This window comes from Rhincodon typus, chromosome 5 (genome assembly GCF_021869965.1).
Source record: "Rhincodon typus isolate 14 chromosome 5, sRhiTyp1.1, whole genome shotgun sequence".
Taxonomy (NCBI): domain Eukaryota; kingdom Metazoa; phylum Chordata; class Chondrichthyes; order Orectolobiformes; family Rhincodontidae; genus Rhincodon; species Rhincodon typus.
Window position 1 is genome coordinate 84,235,925 of NC_063336.1, and position 16,578 is coordinate 84,252,502.

The 16,578-nt window shown below is 41.9% G+C and overlaps 1 protein-coding gene across 1 annotated transcript in view; it reads right to left on the reverse strand.

The window, feature by feature from the left end:
• Positions 1 to 15,838: 15,838 nt before the first annotated feature.
• The window catches only part of slc35f3b (solute carrier family 35 member F3b), a 63,352-nt gene continuing 62,612 nt past the window's right edge, over positions 15,839 to 16,578 (reverse strand). Inside the window, exons 5-6 of the mRNA XM_048597086.1 lie at positions 16,293 to 16,418; positions 15,839 to 16,063 (exon numbers count right to left, since the gene is read on the reverse strand). Coding sequence (XP_048453043.1) covers positions 15,839 to 16,063; positions 16,293 to 16,418 — 351 coding nt within the window. The remainder of the gene's footprint in view (positions 16,064 to 16,292; positions 16,419 to 16,578) is intronic.

The window sequence follows — 16,578 nt, forward strand, 5'->3', positions numbered from 1 at the left end:
GACAGTATAAATTCCACGCGGAGTAGAACAACATCGTTTCATCGGAGGCCTCAATGATGATGTCACCTAGCATGGTGACGAAACGTCTGAACGAGGACAAGCCAGCTCGGCAAGCAAGTCAACAACCACATCCACAACCCGAGCTACAAATCTTTGCAAAAATCTTAAAGACCGATATTCAATTTGCATTTGATTATTTTATTACCTGCTTTTGAGACTTAATGACCTGTGGACCTGGACACGCAAGTCTCTTCGAAGCTCCACAGCTCCTGGTTTGTCACCATTTCAGATGTCCCCTGTTCAATTCTCTTTAGGTCCAAAGTAGATGACCGCTTTGTCATGTTATGCTTAAAATGTCCTTAATCTTTGTATCATCCATAAACTCGAATCTTGGCTTTTAGTCCCATTCTGACAATGAGAGTTACTGGCCTATTATACCTACTTTCTGTCTCCTGCCTTTTGGCCAATTTCCTGATCAAGTTAATAATTTACCTTCAAATCCATGATCTTCTAGTTCAGCTAACAGTCTCATGAGGCACTTTATCACACACCTTCTGAAAGACCCTGTAACTAACTCAATGAAAACTTCAATCAGGCTTTTCAGGCAGGACTGCCTTTTACTAACCCATGCTGGTTCTCACTGATTGGGTGATGGGAATGTTCAACCAATCTATAATTAGAGACTCCAGCAATTTCCTCAACAACAAGGGCTTGATGTTTAGGTGGCCCTGGTCCCCAGGATTGGGTGCTAACAACAGCCCTACCATCCCATATGCCAGTCCCCTGGCTCTATCTGCTCCTGGTTATTTTGTTGGTGGTGAGGGTGGCAGAAGATCAATTAAAAGATTCACCAGGCCACCTCCAGATAACCACAGCTGTCGAGGGCCAGTTTAGGTGACTCAGGGGTGCCTCCTAGGGGTAAACCAGGGTCCAGGCAGCTTCACAACGGTGTGGCCTGGTTGTAAGACCCATCTTTAACTTGGAGATGAGTGCTTCCATTTTGAAGTGCCCTGTCATAAGATTTTAAGAACTAAAAGCTAGAAGAGGCCATTTGGCCATCAACCCTGCTCCACCACTCATTAAGATCACGGCTGATCTGATGGCGACTTTAACTCCACTTTCTGGCCTGTCCCCTCACAACAGTTGACTCTGTTGTAGCTCAATAATCTGTCTAACTCAGCCTTGAATATATTCAGTGACCCAGCTGTCACTGCTCTCCTGGGAAGAGAATTCCAAAGCCTTTTCCCTACTTCCTTGCTGTCATGGCTTCCCATTGTTTTCAAAATGGGAAGAGTCTGATTGGCTGTCCATTCTTAATTGGATAGCGAGCCCAAACTCAGGCCAATATTGGACTGCCTCAAGGAAAATTCCCAACAAGCAAGTGCTTCCCACTCCGTTTGCATTCCGGATTCACATTCCAGCCTGTCGGTAGGGTTTAGGAGCCTGCAGGAAAGTCTGGCCCAGACAGTAGGCTGTCTGGTCTGTAATTGCCTGGGTTCCATCTTTCATCTTTCTTCAATAATAGAGTGACATATTTCATGATCCAAAGGCACTCACGTTTTGAAATGCTCCTTTAGATCCAAAGTGAAACTAGTCAGCTTATGGGAGAAGATGATAAAGTGGTTCCTGGCAACTTTATCATTAGAATTATGAGAATCGCTCATGTAACTCGGATTGCTATGGAGTGGAAGCTTATTAACAAAAAAGTTTTGGGCAGAGAACTTTCCTGCAGAAATGCTTGGGCCAGAAGTTGCAAAGCTCTCCCACAAAATAAGTCTTAAATATGTTCTGTAGAAAAACAGACAAGGAGAAGAAAAGATAACACAGTGTGGAGCTAGAGGAACACAGCAGGCCAGGCAGCATTAGAGAAGCAGGAAAGCTGGCGTTTCGGGTCAGCACCCTTCTTCAGAGACCCGAAACGTCAGCTTTCCTGCTCCTCTGATGCTGCCTGGCCTGCTGTGTTCCTCCAAATCCACACTGCGTTATCTCTGACTCCAGCATCGGTAGTTCTTACTAACTCTCAGGGAGAAGAAAAGACAATTTTACCAGAACTGACTATACTGTTCACTGGGGTTTATTCAAGGAGTTAACTAAAGGAGTCTCTGGGCCAAGATGACCTAAATGAAAAAGGTATCTGGAAAACTCAGATGGAGTGGAGTAGTTAATGAAGGCCCTTGGAATATTTGACTCAATCTGACAATGTATGGTGAAAGTCTGCTAACAAGTCTGGGACTGTCCAAGATGTTGCATTGCGCCAGTAGGGTATATCTCAGATAACAAGGTGTAGAGCTGGATGAACACAGCAGGCCAAGCAGCATCAGAGGAGCAGGAAGGCTGACGTTTCGGGGCTAGACCCTTCTTCAGAAAATAAGTTCCAGTGGAAAGGAAACTTTGGCGATTGAGGATCTCCCTACTGCTGCAGCCTTCATCTGCCATCACAGTCATTGATATCACACAAATATTTTCCACCTGGATCACCATTGAGGACTTGTTTTGGATTGCACTTTCTCTGGTTCCTCCCCTTCAACTTTACCGTCATGTGTAGCCCTGCCAGCAGGTGAGAACTCCTGACATCACTCTCGGGATCAATAGAACTCTCAAGCCTCTCCACTGCAACAAGGTGGCCATCCGTAGAAAGATTAAATAAAATAATAATGATAAAGTTAATAAAACACTAAAAACTGTTTAAGCTCAAGGACCAGATGATTTCCATCCAAGGATTTTAAAGGAATCAAGTGAGATCATTGAAGATTCACTGATTCAAAAATCATCTTGAAACAGGAACCGTTTCTTTAGAAAACTGTGCATGTGCTACAGTCCCCAAAGAAATCAATAGCTTTAACAAAAAAAGAGATTTATTTCCCAAACAACCTAGTGCAAGAAATTAATAGAGAAGATTACACTTTTTTAAAATGTTCACTGTAACAATCAAACCAAAATCAACATAATTCAAACATTAATTAATAAACAAATGACAATTCAAACAGAAGGTATATCTCATATTAGGCTTATAGACCTAATTTTCACTGCTCGGCAACTCTAAGAAAAACACCATGAACAACATGAACCACTCTACAAGACCTTCCTCAAACTGACCAACACTTTTGACTTCATCAATCGGGAAGGGCTACTGAAGACCCTGTCAAAGGCTGAGTGCCCAGTGAAATTCATCAAGGTCCTCTATCTCCTCCACAACAAGATGTAGGTGATGGTACCCACCGACGGTAACATGGTAGAATCCTTTGAGGTCAAGACAGGGGTCAAACATGGATGTGGGATAACAAGGTGTACAGTTGGATGAACACAGCAGGCCAAGCAGCATCAGAGTAGCAGGAAGGCTGACGTTTCGGGCCTAGACCCTTCTTCAGAAATGGGGGAGGGGAAGGGGGTTCTGAAATAAATAGGGAGAGAGGGGGAGGCAGATAGAAGATGGATAGAGGAGAGGATAGGTGGAGAGGAGACAGACAGGTCAAAGAGGCGGGGGTGGAGCCAGTAAAGGTGAGTGTAGGTGGGGAGTTAGGGAGGGGATAGGTCAGTCCAGGGAGGATGGACAGGTCAAGGGGACGGGATGAGACTAGTAGGTAGGAGATGGGGGTGGGGCTTGAGGTGGGAGGAGGGGATAGTTGGGAGGAAGGACAGGTTAGGGAGGCGGGGACAAGCTGGGCCAGTTTTGGGATGCGGAGGGGGAGGGGAGATTTTGAAGCTTGTGAAGTCCACATTGAAAACAGGGATGTGTTATCTTCATCGCCACTGTTCTTCATCCTGTAAAGAACAAGCTTCCCAGTGGTGTGAATATTGTTGACAGGAAGGAAAGAAAACTTTTCAACCTTAACTGGTTGAAATCCAAGAAGAAAATGATACTGAACTTGCTTATGAAACTTCAGAATGCGGATGACAATGTCATCTCCACTGAATCATCAAGCCTCGTTTAATGCCTTCATAGATGCATAGGGGAAGCAATGGCCTAGTGGTATTATTGCTGGACTGTTAATCCAGAGACCCAGATAATGTTCTGAGGATCCGGGTTCGAATCCCACCATGGCAGATGGTGGAATTTGAATTCAATAAAATATCTGTGAATTAAGAATATAATGATGACTGTGAATCCTTGGTCGATTGTTGGACCCACCTGGTTCACAAATGTCCTTTAGGGAAGGAAACCGCCATCCTTACCTGGTCTGGTCTGGTCTACATGTGACTCCAGACCGACAGCAATGTGGTTGACTCTTAATTGCCCTCTGGGCAATAAATGCTGCCTAGCCAGCGACGCCCTCATCCCGTGAATGAAAAAAAATAGAAGATCTGGTCACAGCCTCAACCTCGAGAAGACTCCAATCCTTTACGAATGTGTCCCAGGTTAAGTTCCAGTCCATCTCTCTATTCAGATGAAACATGGAACATTTCCCATATATGGGAAGCCACTTCTCATCTAAGGCTGACATCAATGCAGAAATGCAATGTTGTGAGCTCTGCCTTCAGATGCTCAAGAATGAGAGTCTTCAATGACTATGATTTCCATGCTGACTCCAAGATCCTTGTGTATAAGGCAGTCATACTTCTATATGGTTCCGAAACTTGGACTATGCCAGATGCCAACGCAAGACCTTTGAGAAGTACCATCAACATTGTGCAAAATAGATTCTCCAAAACTAGAGGGCACAGGTCTAAGGTGAGAGGGAAAAGATATAAAAGGGACCTCAGGAGCAACATTTTCATGCAGAGGGTGGTGCATGTATGGAGTGAACTGCCAGAGGGCTTGGTGGAGGCTGGTACAAATACAACATTTAAAACTCGTCTGGATGAGTACATGAATAGGAGGGATTACATGGGACTAGATTTATTTAGGATATCTGGTTGGCATGGACGAGGTGGACTGAAGGGTGTGTTTCTGTGTTGTACAATTCTACAATGCTATGATTCTATGACAGATGCATCTAGAGCTGGCAGATCGGTAAGAATGAGGTCAAGTATGTTTTTCCCTCTTGTTGGTTCCCTCTCTACATTCCATAGACCCAGTCTAGCAGCTACGTCCTTTAGGACCCTACCAGCTCAATCAGTAATACTGCTGCTGAGCCACTCTTGGTGGTGGACATTGAAATCCCCCCACCCAGAGTACATTTTGTGCCTTTGTCACCCTCAGTGCTTTCTCCAAGTATTGTTCACTACGGAGGGGTGCTGATTCATCAGCCAAGTATGTGCTAATCAGCAGGAGGTTTCCTTCCCATGTTTAACTTGAAGCTATGTGACTTCATGGGGTCCAGAGTCAATATTGAGGACTCCCACAACAACTCCCTCCTGACTGTATACCACTCTGCTGGATCTGTCCTGCCAGTGGGTGATTGTGATGGCTGGGACATTTTCCTCTATTTTTGTGTTCTTTTATCTCTTTAGTTTTTTTTTGCCAAGTAGATCTATTACCCTCAGCATAATAAATTGATTGTCTGTTATTTTACTCATTAGCTTTTGTTAGTTGTCACTTTATCTATCGTGTTGAAGCTAGTATATTAGCATGGACTGAGGACTGGCTAACCAATAGAAGACAGAGAGTTGAGATAAGGGGTTCATTTTCAAAATGGCAACCTGTAATGAGTGGTGTGTCACAATGATCAGTGCTGGAGTCACAATTATTTACAACATATATTAATGACTTGGATAAGGAATATGGATGTTTTATGGCCAAGTTTATGGATGACACAAAAATAGGTGAAAAGACAAGTGGTGAATATGACTTAGAGTCTGCAGAAGGATATAGACAGGTTTAACAAGCAGGCAAAAACTTGGCAGATAACATATAATGTAGGAAAATGTGAGGTCATGCAGTTTGGCAGAAAGAATAGAGAAGCTGAATATTATTTAAATGGAGAAAAACTTTAGAAAGCTACAGAACAGAAGGTTTTGGGAGTTCTTACGCAAAAATGACAAAGTAATTAGCATAGTATGTTCCTGTTAGGGTGAAGGGCAAGGCTGGTAGGTGTAGCAAATGACTAAAGAAATTGAGGTTTTGGTTAAGAATAAGAAGGAAGCATATGTCAGGTATAGACAGCAGAGATCGAGTGAATCACTAGAAGAATATAAAGGCAGTAGGAGTATACTTAAGAGGGAAATCAGGAGGGCAAAAAGGGGACATGAGATAGCTTTGGCAAATAGGGTTAAGGAAAATCCAAAGAGATTCTACAAACACATTAACAACAGAACAGTATCTAGGGAGAGAATAGGGCCCTTAATGATCAATAAGGCCGCGTAGGTGTGGAACCGCAGGAGATGGGGTGAGATACTAAACAAGTATTTTGCATCAGTGTTTACTGTACAGAAGGATATGGAAGCTAGAGAACGTGGGGAAATAAATAGCGACACCTCGAAAAATATCCATATTTAAGAGGTGGAGGTGTTGGATGTCTTAAAACGCATAAAGGTGGATAAATCCCTGGGACCGGATCAGGTGTACCCTAGAATCTGTGGGAAGCTAGGGAAATGATTGGTGGGCCTCTGGCTGAGATATTTGTATCATTGGTAGCCACAGGTGAGGTACCAAAAGACTGGAGGTTGGCTGCAATGGTGCCACTATTTAAGAAAGATGGTAAGGAAAAGGCAGGGAACTATAGACTGGTGAGCCTGACATTGGTGATGGGCAAGTTGTTGGAGGGAATACTGAGGGACAGAATTTACTCTCATTTGGAAAGGCGAGGGCTGATTAGGGATAGTCAACATGGCTTTGTGTGTGGGAAATCATGTCTCAGTAACTGGAGTTATTTGAAGGATTAACGAAGAGGGCAGTCAGTGGACGTGATCTATATGGACTTCAGTAAGGCATTCGACAAGGTTCCCCATGGTAGACTGGTTAGCAAGGTTAAATCATATGGAATATAGGAAGAACTAGCTATCTGGATACAGAACTGACTTGAAGGTAGAGGACAGAGGGTGGTGGTGGAAGGTTGCTTTTCAGACTGGAGGCCTGTGACCAGGAGTATGCCACAAGGTCCACTGCTTTTTGTCATTTATATAAAAATGACTTGGACATGAAGATAGGGAGGTATGATGAGTAAGTTTGCAAATGACATCAAAATTGAAGCTGTAGTGAACAGCGAAGAAGGTTATCTTAAAGTACAACATGATGTTGATCAGGTGGGCCAATGGGCCGAGGAGTGGCAGATGGAGTTTAATTTAGATAAATATGAGGTGCTGCATTTTGGAAAGGCAAATCAGAGCAGGACTTATGCACTTAACAATAAGGTCCTGGGGAGTGTTACTGGTCAAAGAGACGTAGGGGTGCAGGTTCATAGTTCCTTGAAGGTGGAATCCCTGGGAGACAGGATAGCCCCCAGTTCTGAGGAAGGGTCACCGGACCTGAAACATTAACTCTGATTTTTTTTTTCACAAATGCTGCCTGATCTGCCGAGCTTTTCCAGCAACTTTTGTTTTTGTCAGTGAAGAAGGCATTTGGTATGCTAGGCATTATTGGTCAGTGCATTGAGTATAGGGGTTGGGAGGTCATGTTGCATCTGCACAGGACATTGGTTTGGACACTTTTGGAATACTGCTCCCAATTCTGGTCTCCCTGCTATAGGAAGGAAGTTGTGAAACTTGAAAGGGTTCAGAAAAGAATTACAAGGATGTTACCAGGGTTGGAGCTATAGGGAGAGGCTGGATAGGCTGGGGTTATTTTCCCTGGAGCATCAGAGGCTGAGGGGTGATCTTATGGAGGTTTACAAACTCATGAGGGATATGGGCAGGGTAGATAGACAAGGTCTTTTCCCCAGGTTGGGGGAGTACAAAACTAGAGGGCATAGGTTTAAGGTGAGAGGGGATAGATTTAAAAGGGACCTAAGGGGCAACTTTTTCACATAGAGAGTGGTCCGTGTATGGAATGAGCTACCAGAGGAAGGGGTGAAGGCTGGTACAATTACAACATTTAAAAGGCATCTGGAAGGGTAAATGAATAGGAAGGGTTTAGAGGGATTTGGGTCAAATTCTGGCGAATGGGAATCGATTAATTTGGGATATCTGGTTGGCACGGACATGTTAGACCAAAGGATCTATGTCCATGTGGTATAGCCCTAAGACTTATGATTCTACAAGTTTATCGGGTAGTAGGGAAGCCAAATGGACCACAGCCTTTTATTTCAATGGGAATGGAGTACAAGAATACGGAAGTCTTGCTAAAACTATACAAGGCACAAGTTAGGCCACAGCTGGAATATGGTGAACAGTTTTGAAAGAAAGGTATACTGGCATTGGAGGCAGTCCAGAGGAGGTTCACTCGGTTGATCCCAGTTATGAAGGGCTTACCTTATGACGAGAGGTTGAGTTGCTTGGACTTGTACTCATTAGAGTTTAGAAAAGTGATTGGAGACATTTTTTCAAAAAGAAAAAAGTTTCTTAGGGGGCTTGACAGGGTAAGTGTGAAAAGATGTTTCCCCTTATGGGAGAGTCTAGGTCCAGAGGGCATAATCTCAAAGCAATAGGTCACCCATTTAAGACAGAGATGAGGAGGAAGTTCTCTCAGCACAGAGGGCTGTTATTAGATATATTGTTGTGAAGTTGGGTCGAGTATTTGCTGTTTGTAAAATGATGGGGGGGGAAAGAGTGCATGGTCCCTTTAAAAGATGTTTTTATAGGTTTGGAGATTAAAAAAATGTCTGCAGGCAGCAGCAGATGCACAGAGAGTTCTTCAAATTGAAACATTATTTCAAAAGGCTATACTGTTAGCAGGCAAAGCAGCATTTTTATCAACTCAACAGGCTTTTGAATTTAGCCAATTAATTTAAACCAGGCCCTAGATATGAAAACCCAACTAAATTTAAATCTGATGGTTTTGACAACCTCCGACCAATCCTATTTTAAGAAATTAATAGGTCGTCAAGGGTATAAAAGAAGAGGGCTTTTGAAAATTGGGGTGAAAATCAACTGTCATCCACCAAGAGAGCAGCTCTCAGCTATAAAAGAAAGAATCACTGGCTCTCACAGAATTCTCTAAGCTCTTGGAGTAAGCACTATCTGAACTAACAATATAGCAGCACTCTTTGCTAATATTCCTGACACAAGAATTCGACGGAGAAATGCGTTCCTGACTGAGGATCAGTGGAGAGGGCACGTAGCATTCCAGAAGATGTATCCTGGCTGAAATTTTGAGAGACTAAGTTTTAATTAATTTTTCTCATTACTTTAGATTATATAAGTGGGACTTATATTTATTGGAACAGCATACGATTAGAGTTTTGTTTTATTCGGGAATAGTTAATAATTATGGTGGGATTGTATGGTCAGTTAGTAGTGCAGTTAGTTCATTTACTGTTTGAGTTAGATAAGTAAATTGTTACTTGTTGATTATAAAGTGAGTATCAGGGATTTCTTTCATTTAACCACTCCTTTATAACAGATTTGGAGGCGACAGGCAGGTTACATCACTTTTCACACTTCATTTAACAGATTACAAGTCAAAGCGAGCTTCTCTGGGTGTTTCGGTTTTAGATATCGGGGGTTGGGTTGGGGGATGGTGGTGGTGCTGGTGGGGGCTCGAGTCCAGAATCTGGCCGGATCGTGAACGGGACTTGAACGGGGTTTGGACAGATTTGAACAGATTTGGGGTCCAAGAGGTCCCAGCAGATTTTAAAAAACTTGGGGATTAGGGTCCTAGATCTTTAAAATAAAACTTACGTGAGAAGTGGAAAATCTGTTTAATTTCAGTTACTTGTGGTTGGTTAAATCAAAAGTGAGAGTAATGGCTCTCAACATTGCTAAAGAGGTTATGGGCTTTGAGGATACTTCCCAAATTTGCCAAGAAAGTTTAGAAAGAGAGAGGAAGGATATACTTTTTGACGTAGCAACAGGCTAGATTTGGGTTTAACAAGGGATAAGAGGAAAGCCAAAATTGTAAAGGAGCTCATGAAGCATTTAGGTATACCAGAGAAACAGGCAAGTGCAGTGGAGTTAGTAAAAAAATTAATTTGAAAATGAGACTATTTGAGTTATAAAGGGAAAAGGAGAGAGAACGAAAGGGAACTAAAATGGTTTGAACTACAGTTACAAGCAGAGAAAAGACAAAAAGAAAGAGAGAGAAGAAAGGGAAAAAGAGAGAGAAGGGAGAAAGAGAAACAAGACAGGGAGAAAGAGAGACAAGACAGGGAGAAAGAGAGACAAGACAGGGAGAAAGAGAGAGAGTTTGAAATTCAGAAGCTGCAAATTAAACAGGAAAGTCAATTTAAAAGAATGGAAATGAAGGTAGAAGATAGGCTTAGTGAGGAGGAGACTGACGATGAGCAGATCCATCGTAATCAAAGACGTGGTAGGGGCATATACAAATATGTCAAAACATTACCAAAATTTAATGAAAAAGATGTAGGAGCCTTTTTCATTTCCTTTGAGAAACTGGCTAGGCAGATGAATAGGCCAGAGACTGTGTGGGTAATGTTAATTCAGATCAATTAGGTAGGCAGGAATGGTGAGCTGTTTGCAGCACTATCTGATGAGATGTCAGGAGACTATGAAGGAATGAGACAGGCTATTTTTGAGTGCCTACAAATTGGTACCAGAAGCATATAGACAATGGTTCAGAAATATAAGGAAGGAACCAGGTCAGACTTATGTCGACTTTGAAAGAATTAAACGTAGCAACTTCACTTGACGGGTGAGAGCATTACAGATAGAAAAGACATATGAGGATCTTAGAGAAATTATTCTGCTGGAGGAGATCAAAAACTCACTTTCAGAAATGATAAGAACTTGTGTTGAGGAACAGAAAGTTCAAACAGAGAGAAGAGCTGCTGAGATGGTGAATGAATACGCGTTAGTGCATAAATCAAAATCTAGCTTCCGACAGTAATTTCATTCTGTGAGGGATAGAAATTGGGAAATAGGGAGATCCTTCAATGAAAAACAAAAAGTACATCACACTGGGAACAGTTTACCACAGTTGAGAAAAGAAACCCAAGAGGGTGAAAAGGAGGTGAAAGGCCTCGAGTGTTTTCACTGAAATGGAGTGGGACGCAGAGTCACAGTGCAGTGGTTTAAGGAAGGTGCTGGGAAAAAGGATGTGGTAAAAGAGACTAACCCAATGGGATTAGCTGAGGTAGTGAAGGAAATCCCAAAAGGAGTTGAGGAGCTGCAGGCCAGTGCACAGCCTAATCATGGGCTGGATAGTGAGATAGTGTCCAATCTCTACAAAGACTTCACCTCTGTGGGTAAGGTTTACTCAGGAAGAAGAGGGGGAGAAGCTAAAGAAGGTAAAATATTGAGAGATACGAGAGCTAGTCAGTCTCTAATTGTAAGAGATGAAAGTACTTGCACTCCTTCTGAAATGTTACCCGAGAGAGTGATAATCTGTGGAATAATTGGAGAGAGATTTAGCGTTCCCCTGTGTAAGATCAGGTTAGAAAGTCTAATCAAGACTGGGAAACTGACAGTGGAAGTGACTGAAAGAGTGTCTATTCCAGGAATACAGTTTGTTCTTGGAAACGACCTAGCAGGATCAAAGGTGGGAGTGATGCCCCTTTTAGTGGAGAAGCCGAAGGAAAGCCAGGGAACTGACAAGTTAATAGAAAAATACCCTGGAATTTTTCCAGACTGTGTGGTGACAAGATACCACAGTCATAAATTACAGCAAGAAGGGAAAACTAAAGAGAGAGACGAAGGAGTTGAGGTCCAGCTTAGCTGACACCCTGTTTGATGAAATGGTAACGGAAAAACCTGAACAAATAGAGGATCAAAGACTAATGGAGTTACAACAAAAAGATGAGATAATGAAAGTTTTATGTCATAAAGCCTACTTGGAAAAGGAATCAGAATGTATTCCTGAATGCTATTACCATAAGGATAGAATCCTAAGACGAAAATGGAAACCGCAGCAGGTTAGTGCACAGGAGAACTGGTTGGAAGTTCACCAGATTGTGTTGCCGGTAGCATACAGACAGGAAGTATTGTGGGTAGCATACAAGTTACCTGTAGGAGGTCATCTAGGAGTGAGGAAGACTCAGGCTAAGATACAAAAGCACTTGTATTGGCCTGGATCACAAAGATGTGGTTGAACTCTGCCGTACCTGTCATACATGTTAGATGGTAGGAAAGCTACAGGCAACAATAAAACCAGTGCGTTTGATGCCAATTCCCACATTTGAAGAACCTTTCACACAGGTTATGATTGATTGTATAGGTGCCCTCCCTAAAACCAAAAGTGGGAACCAGTATTTGATAACCATAACGGATGTGTCTACCAGATTTCTGGAGGCAATTCCATTATGGAATGTTAAGGCAAAAATGCTGTGGAGGTCTTGACTGCTTTCTTTACTCATTATGGACTACCCGGGGAGATTCAGTCAGACCAAGGGTCCAATTTTACTGCTAAACCATTTAAGGAGGTCATGGATAGTTTAGGCATCCAATACTTTAAATCAGGTGTGTACCATCCTGAATCCCAGGGAGCATTGGAAAGGTGGCATCAGACCCTAAAGACCATGCTGAGGGCTTATTGCCAGGATTACCCATACCCATGGGATAAAGGTATCCCATCTATATTGTTTGCTTTAGAAATGCTCCCAATGAATCAACTCAGTTTACTCCATTTGAATCGATATTTAGCCATGAAGTAAGAGGGCCTTTAGAATTAATTAAGGAAAAGTTGATAGGTCTGAAGTCAGAGATCTCACAGTTAGATTATATATCTGAGGTGAAAGAAAGATTAAACCAAGTCGGTGAATTAGCTAAACTACATGTGAAGTTGGCACAGCACCTAATGAAGCAAGAAGCAGATAACAAATCTAAAATTCATATGATTGCCCATGGGGATAAAGTATTGGTGCTGTTACCAGTGGTAGCAGATCCCTTCAAAGCAAGGTTTAGTGGTCCCTATGAGATTGAGAAGAAGTTGTCAGGTGAATTATCTGGTAAAGATGCCAGATAGGAAAAAACTTTATCGGGTATGTCATGTGAACATGCTGAAACCAACTGAGAGGGACAGGGAGCCGGGTATTAGTTACTACACTCAAAAGGTGAGGAATCAAATCCAGATGATTCAGATTTTGATTGGTCTCAAAATAAATGGAAGAATGAAGAAGTCCTCAAGGAATAAGATAGGATAGTGAGTTAACTATCTCAGGAACAGAGAACTGAATTGAAAGACTTGTTGCAGCACTATCTACATATGTAGAAATGGAATGGGGAGGACTAATTCTATTGTCCATGAGGTGGATGTAGGGAATGCTGTTCCGATAAAAGAACACGTCTACAGGCTTAATCCTCTCAAAGCCGCACAGGTACAGAAGAAAGTGGAAGTGATGCTTCAAAAAAATATCAAGCTAAGTGAAAGCAAATGGAGTTCACCGATTGTGTGGGTTCCCAAACCTGATGGTACTCAACGATTCTGTGCAGATTTATTGGAAAGTCAATGCCATAACTAAATCAAACTCTAACCCAATTCCAAGGCTGGAGGACTGTGTGTAAAAAGTTGGAAAAGCCACTTACATCGCAAAGTTAGACTTACTTTGTGGTTACTGACACTTCTCTTTGTCAGTGAGAGCAAAAGAAACTTCTGCATTTGTAACCCCAAATGGACTGAATCAATTTAAAGTAATGCCCTTTAGAATGAAGAATGCACCAGCCACATTTCAAAGACTTATGGACTAAGTTGTGGCAGGATTGACTAATTGTGCTGTCTATGTAGACGATTTAGTGATCTTTAGCCATTCGTAGACAGATGACATAATGCATTTGGCAAAGCTCTTTGAGAGACTACAGAAGGCAAAAGCTGGTCATAAATTTGGACAGAATTTGTGAAGGCAGAAGTGACGTTCTTAGATATATCGGACACAGACGGATGACCCCAAGGAACGTGAAGACGAAGGCCATTGAGGAATTTCCAAGACCATCCTCGAAAAAGGAAGTGCTACAGTTTTTGGGACTGAGCGGATTGTACTAGAAGTTTCTACTGAACTTTAGTAATGTGGTGGCACTGCTGACGGATTTGCTAAAGAAGAACACAAAATTTCGGAGGACGGAACAATGCCAGGAGGCTTTATAGAATTTAAAAGCCATGTTAACCACTGCACCAGTTTTAGCCACACCCAATTTCTTAAAACCCTTTAAATTCACTATCGACGCCAGCAACAGAGAGGTTGGAGCTGTGTTGATGCAGGAGGATGATGGCAGAATTGAAAGGTCCAATCGGTAATTTTTCAAAGCAACTCAACATCCACCAGAGAAAATATTCCACTGTTGAAAAAGGGCTATTGAGTTTAATACTGGCCTTACAATATTTTAATGTTTATGTTGCAAACAATGTATGGTTGTGCACACTGATCACAACCCTTAGACATTTTTGGGAAGATTAAGAGACCAGAACACCAGACTATTTTGTTGGAGCCTTATGTTACAAGCATTTAATTTATAGATTGTACATGGTGCGGGTCGTGAAAATGCTATCGCAGATGCATTATGGTGGGTTTAAAAGGAAAATGTGTATATAGGTAGAAATGGCAGTGTTCAATGTTATATATGCTTGTAGGATTAGTACGAAATGTGTAACTCTAGATTAATGACCTATAGATCTGGTAATAATGGTGTTAAGATTTAGAAATAAAAATGAAGCCATCTTTTCATCACGATGGTTTATTTTATTAAAGGGGGAGGTGTTGCAAAGTAGAGTATTTGATGTTTGTAAAATGATCGGGGGGGGTGGTGGAAAGAGTGCATGGTCCCTTTAAAAGATGTTTTTTATAGGCTTGGAGATTAAAAAATTGTCTGCAGGCAGCAGATGTACAGAGAGTTCTTCAAATTGAAACATCATATCAAAAGGCTATACTGTTAGCAGGCAAAGCAGCATTTTTACCAAGGCAATATGTTTCTGAATTTAGCTAATTGATTTAAACCAGCCCCTAGATAGCAAAACCCAATTAAATTTAAATCTGATAGTTTTGATAACCTGCGACCCATCCTATTGTAAGAAACTAATAGATCATCAAGGGTAAAGAAGAAGGAGGCATTTGAAATTCAGGGTGAGAGTCAACTGCCATCTGCCAGGAGAGCAACTCTAAGCGATAAAAGAGAAGCTTACTGGCTCTCACAGAATTCTCTAAGCTCTCGGAGTAAGCACCATCTAAACTAAAGGTGCAGCTGCACCCTTATTGAATATTCCTGACACAAGAATTTGACAAAGGCATTCCTGATTGAGGATCAGTGGAGAGAATGTGGAACTCTCTGGAAGACTCAGTCTCTCAAAATTACAGCCAGGATAAGTTTTAATTTATTTTTCTTATTACCTTGGTTTATATAAGTGTGACTTACATTTATTGGAATAGCATACCATTAGAGTTTTGTTTTATTTGGTAATAGTTAGTAGTTACGGTGGAATTGTTTGGTTTGTTAGTAGTGCTGTTAATCTGTTTACTGTTAGAGTTAGGCAAATAAATTGTTACTTGTTGATTATAGAGTGAGTATCAGACATTTCTTTCATTTAACCACTCCTTTATAAAAGATTAGGAGGTGAAAGGCAGGTTATACCACTTTTCACATTTCCTTTAACAGATTATAAGGTGAGGCGAGCTTCAGTGGGTGTTTCAGTTTTAGTTATCAGAGTGGGGTCGACCATTCCTTTGTAACAATATTCAAGGCTAAAATAGACAAATTTCTAATCCTTAAGGGAATTGAGGGTTATAGAGAAAAGTCAGCAAAACGGAAGCAAATATTATGAGATCAGCCATGATCTCATTGAATGGTGAAGCAGAGTGCTGAGTGGCCTACTTCTGCACTTAAATCTTACTTGTCTGGTGTCTACATCACAATTTCTGACCATTAGTTTACTTTCTTCTATTTTGTTTGTCATCAGACTATCATCTCAATCATCTTTTTCACTCTAACCTTCCTCCCACTTACTGGAGTTCTCCAAAATAGTGTCTGTGGGATCTTTTCCATTTCCCTTAGAGAACAGGCAGGGCCTTGGGCCTTGTTTTAATATTCCAACAAATTTAACAGTGTGGTACTCCCTCAGTACTGCACTGGGACAGTCAACCTGGATAAAGAGGTCCAGTTGCTCAATTGGAGCTTGAACCCTTGACCTTTTCACTCGGAGGACAGAGTGCTAATTAAGGACAAAAATCCCAGAATTACAAATGTTGGGATTAGCCTGTGCTTTGATGTAATTTCAATACCAGTCAGTTCAATGCTGGAAATATTGATGGGGATCAAACACATTGAGAGGGCACAAAAGGTGTACTACCATGCCAACCAGATCTTGCAGCCCCTCCTGCACCCCGCTAACACTGTCGGTTAAACCACTCGCTGAAGCTTTGTGGTGGTCATCACCTTACCTTGTAAAGAGCTGACATGGATGCTGAGGCTACAACCAGAGTGATGCCAATGACAGAGTGACTGTGAAAACCATCAGCGTAGGTTATCATCACTATCCCCGCAATGGCAAAGATGGCAGCCACTATCTGGTTTGAAAACAGAAACAGGCTGGTTAAGTCATATTTCTTACAAGTGTAGGGAATGGACACAAGCACAGAAAGCTTCAGCCCAGACACCACCACACACACACCCACACACACTCACACACACTACCCACACACTACCCACATACCCACACACACACAC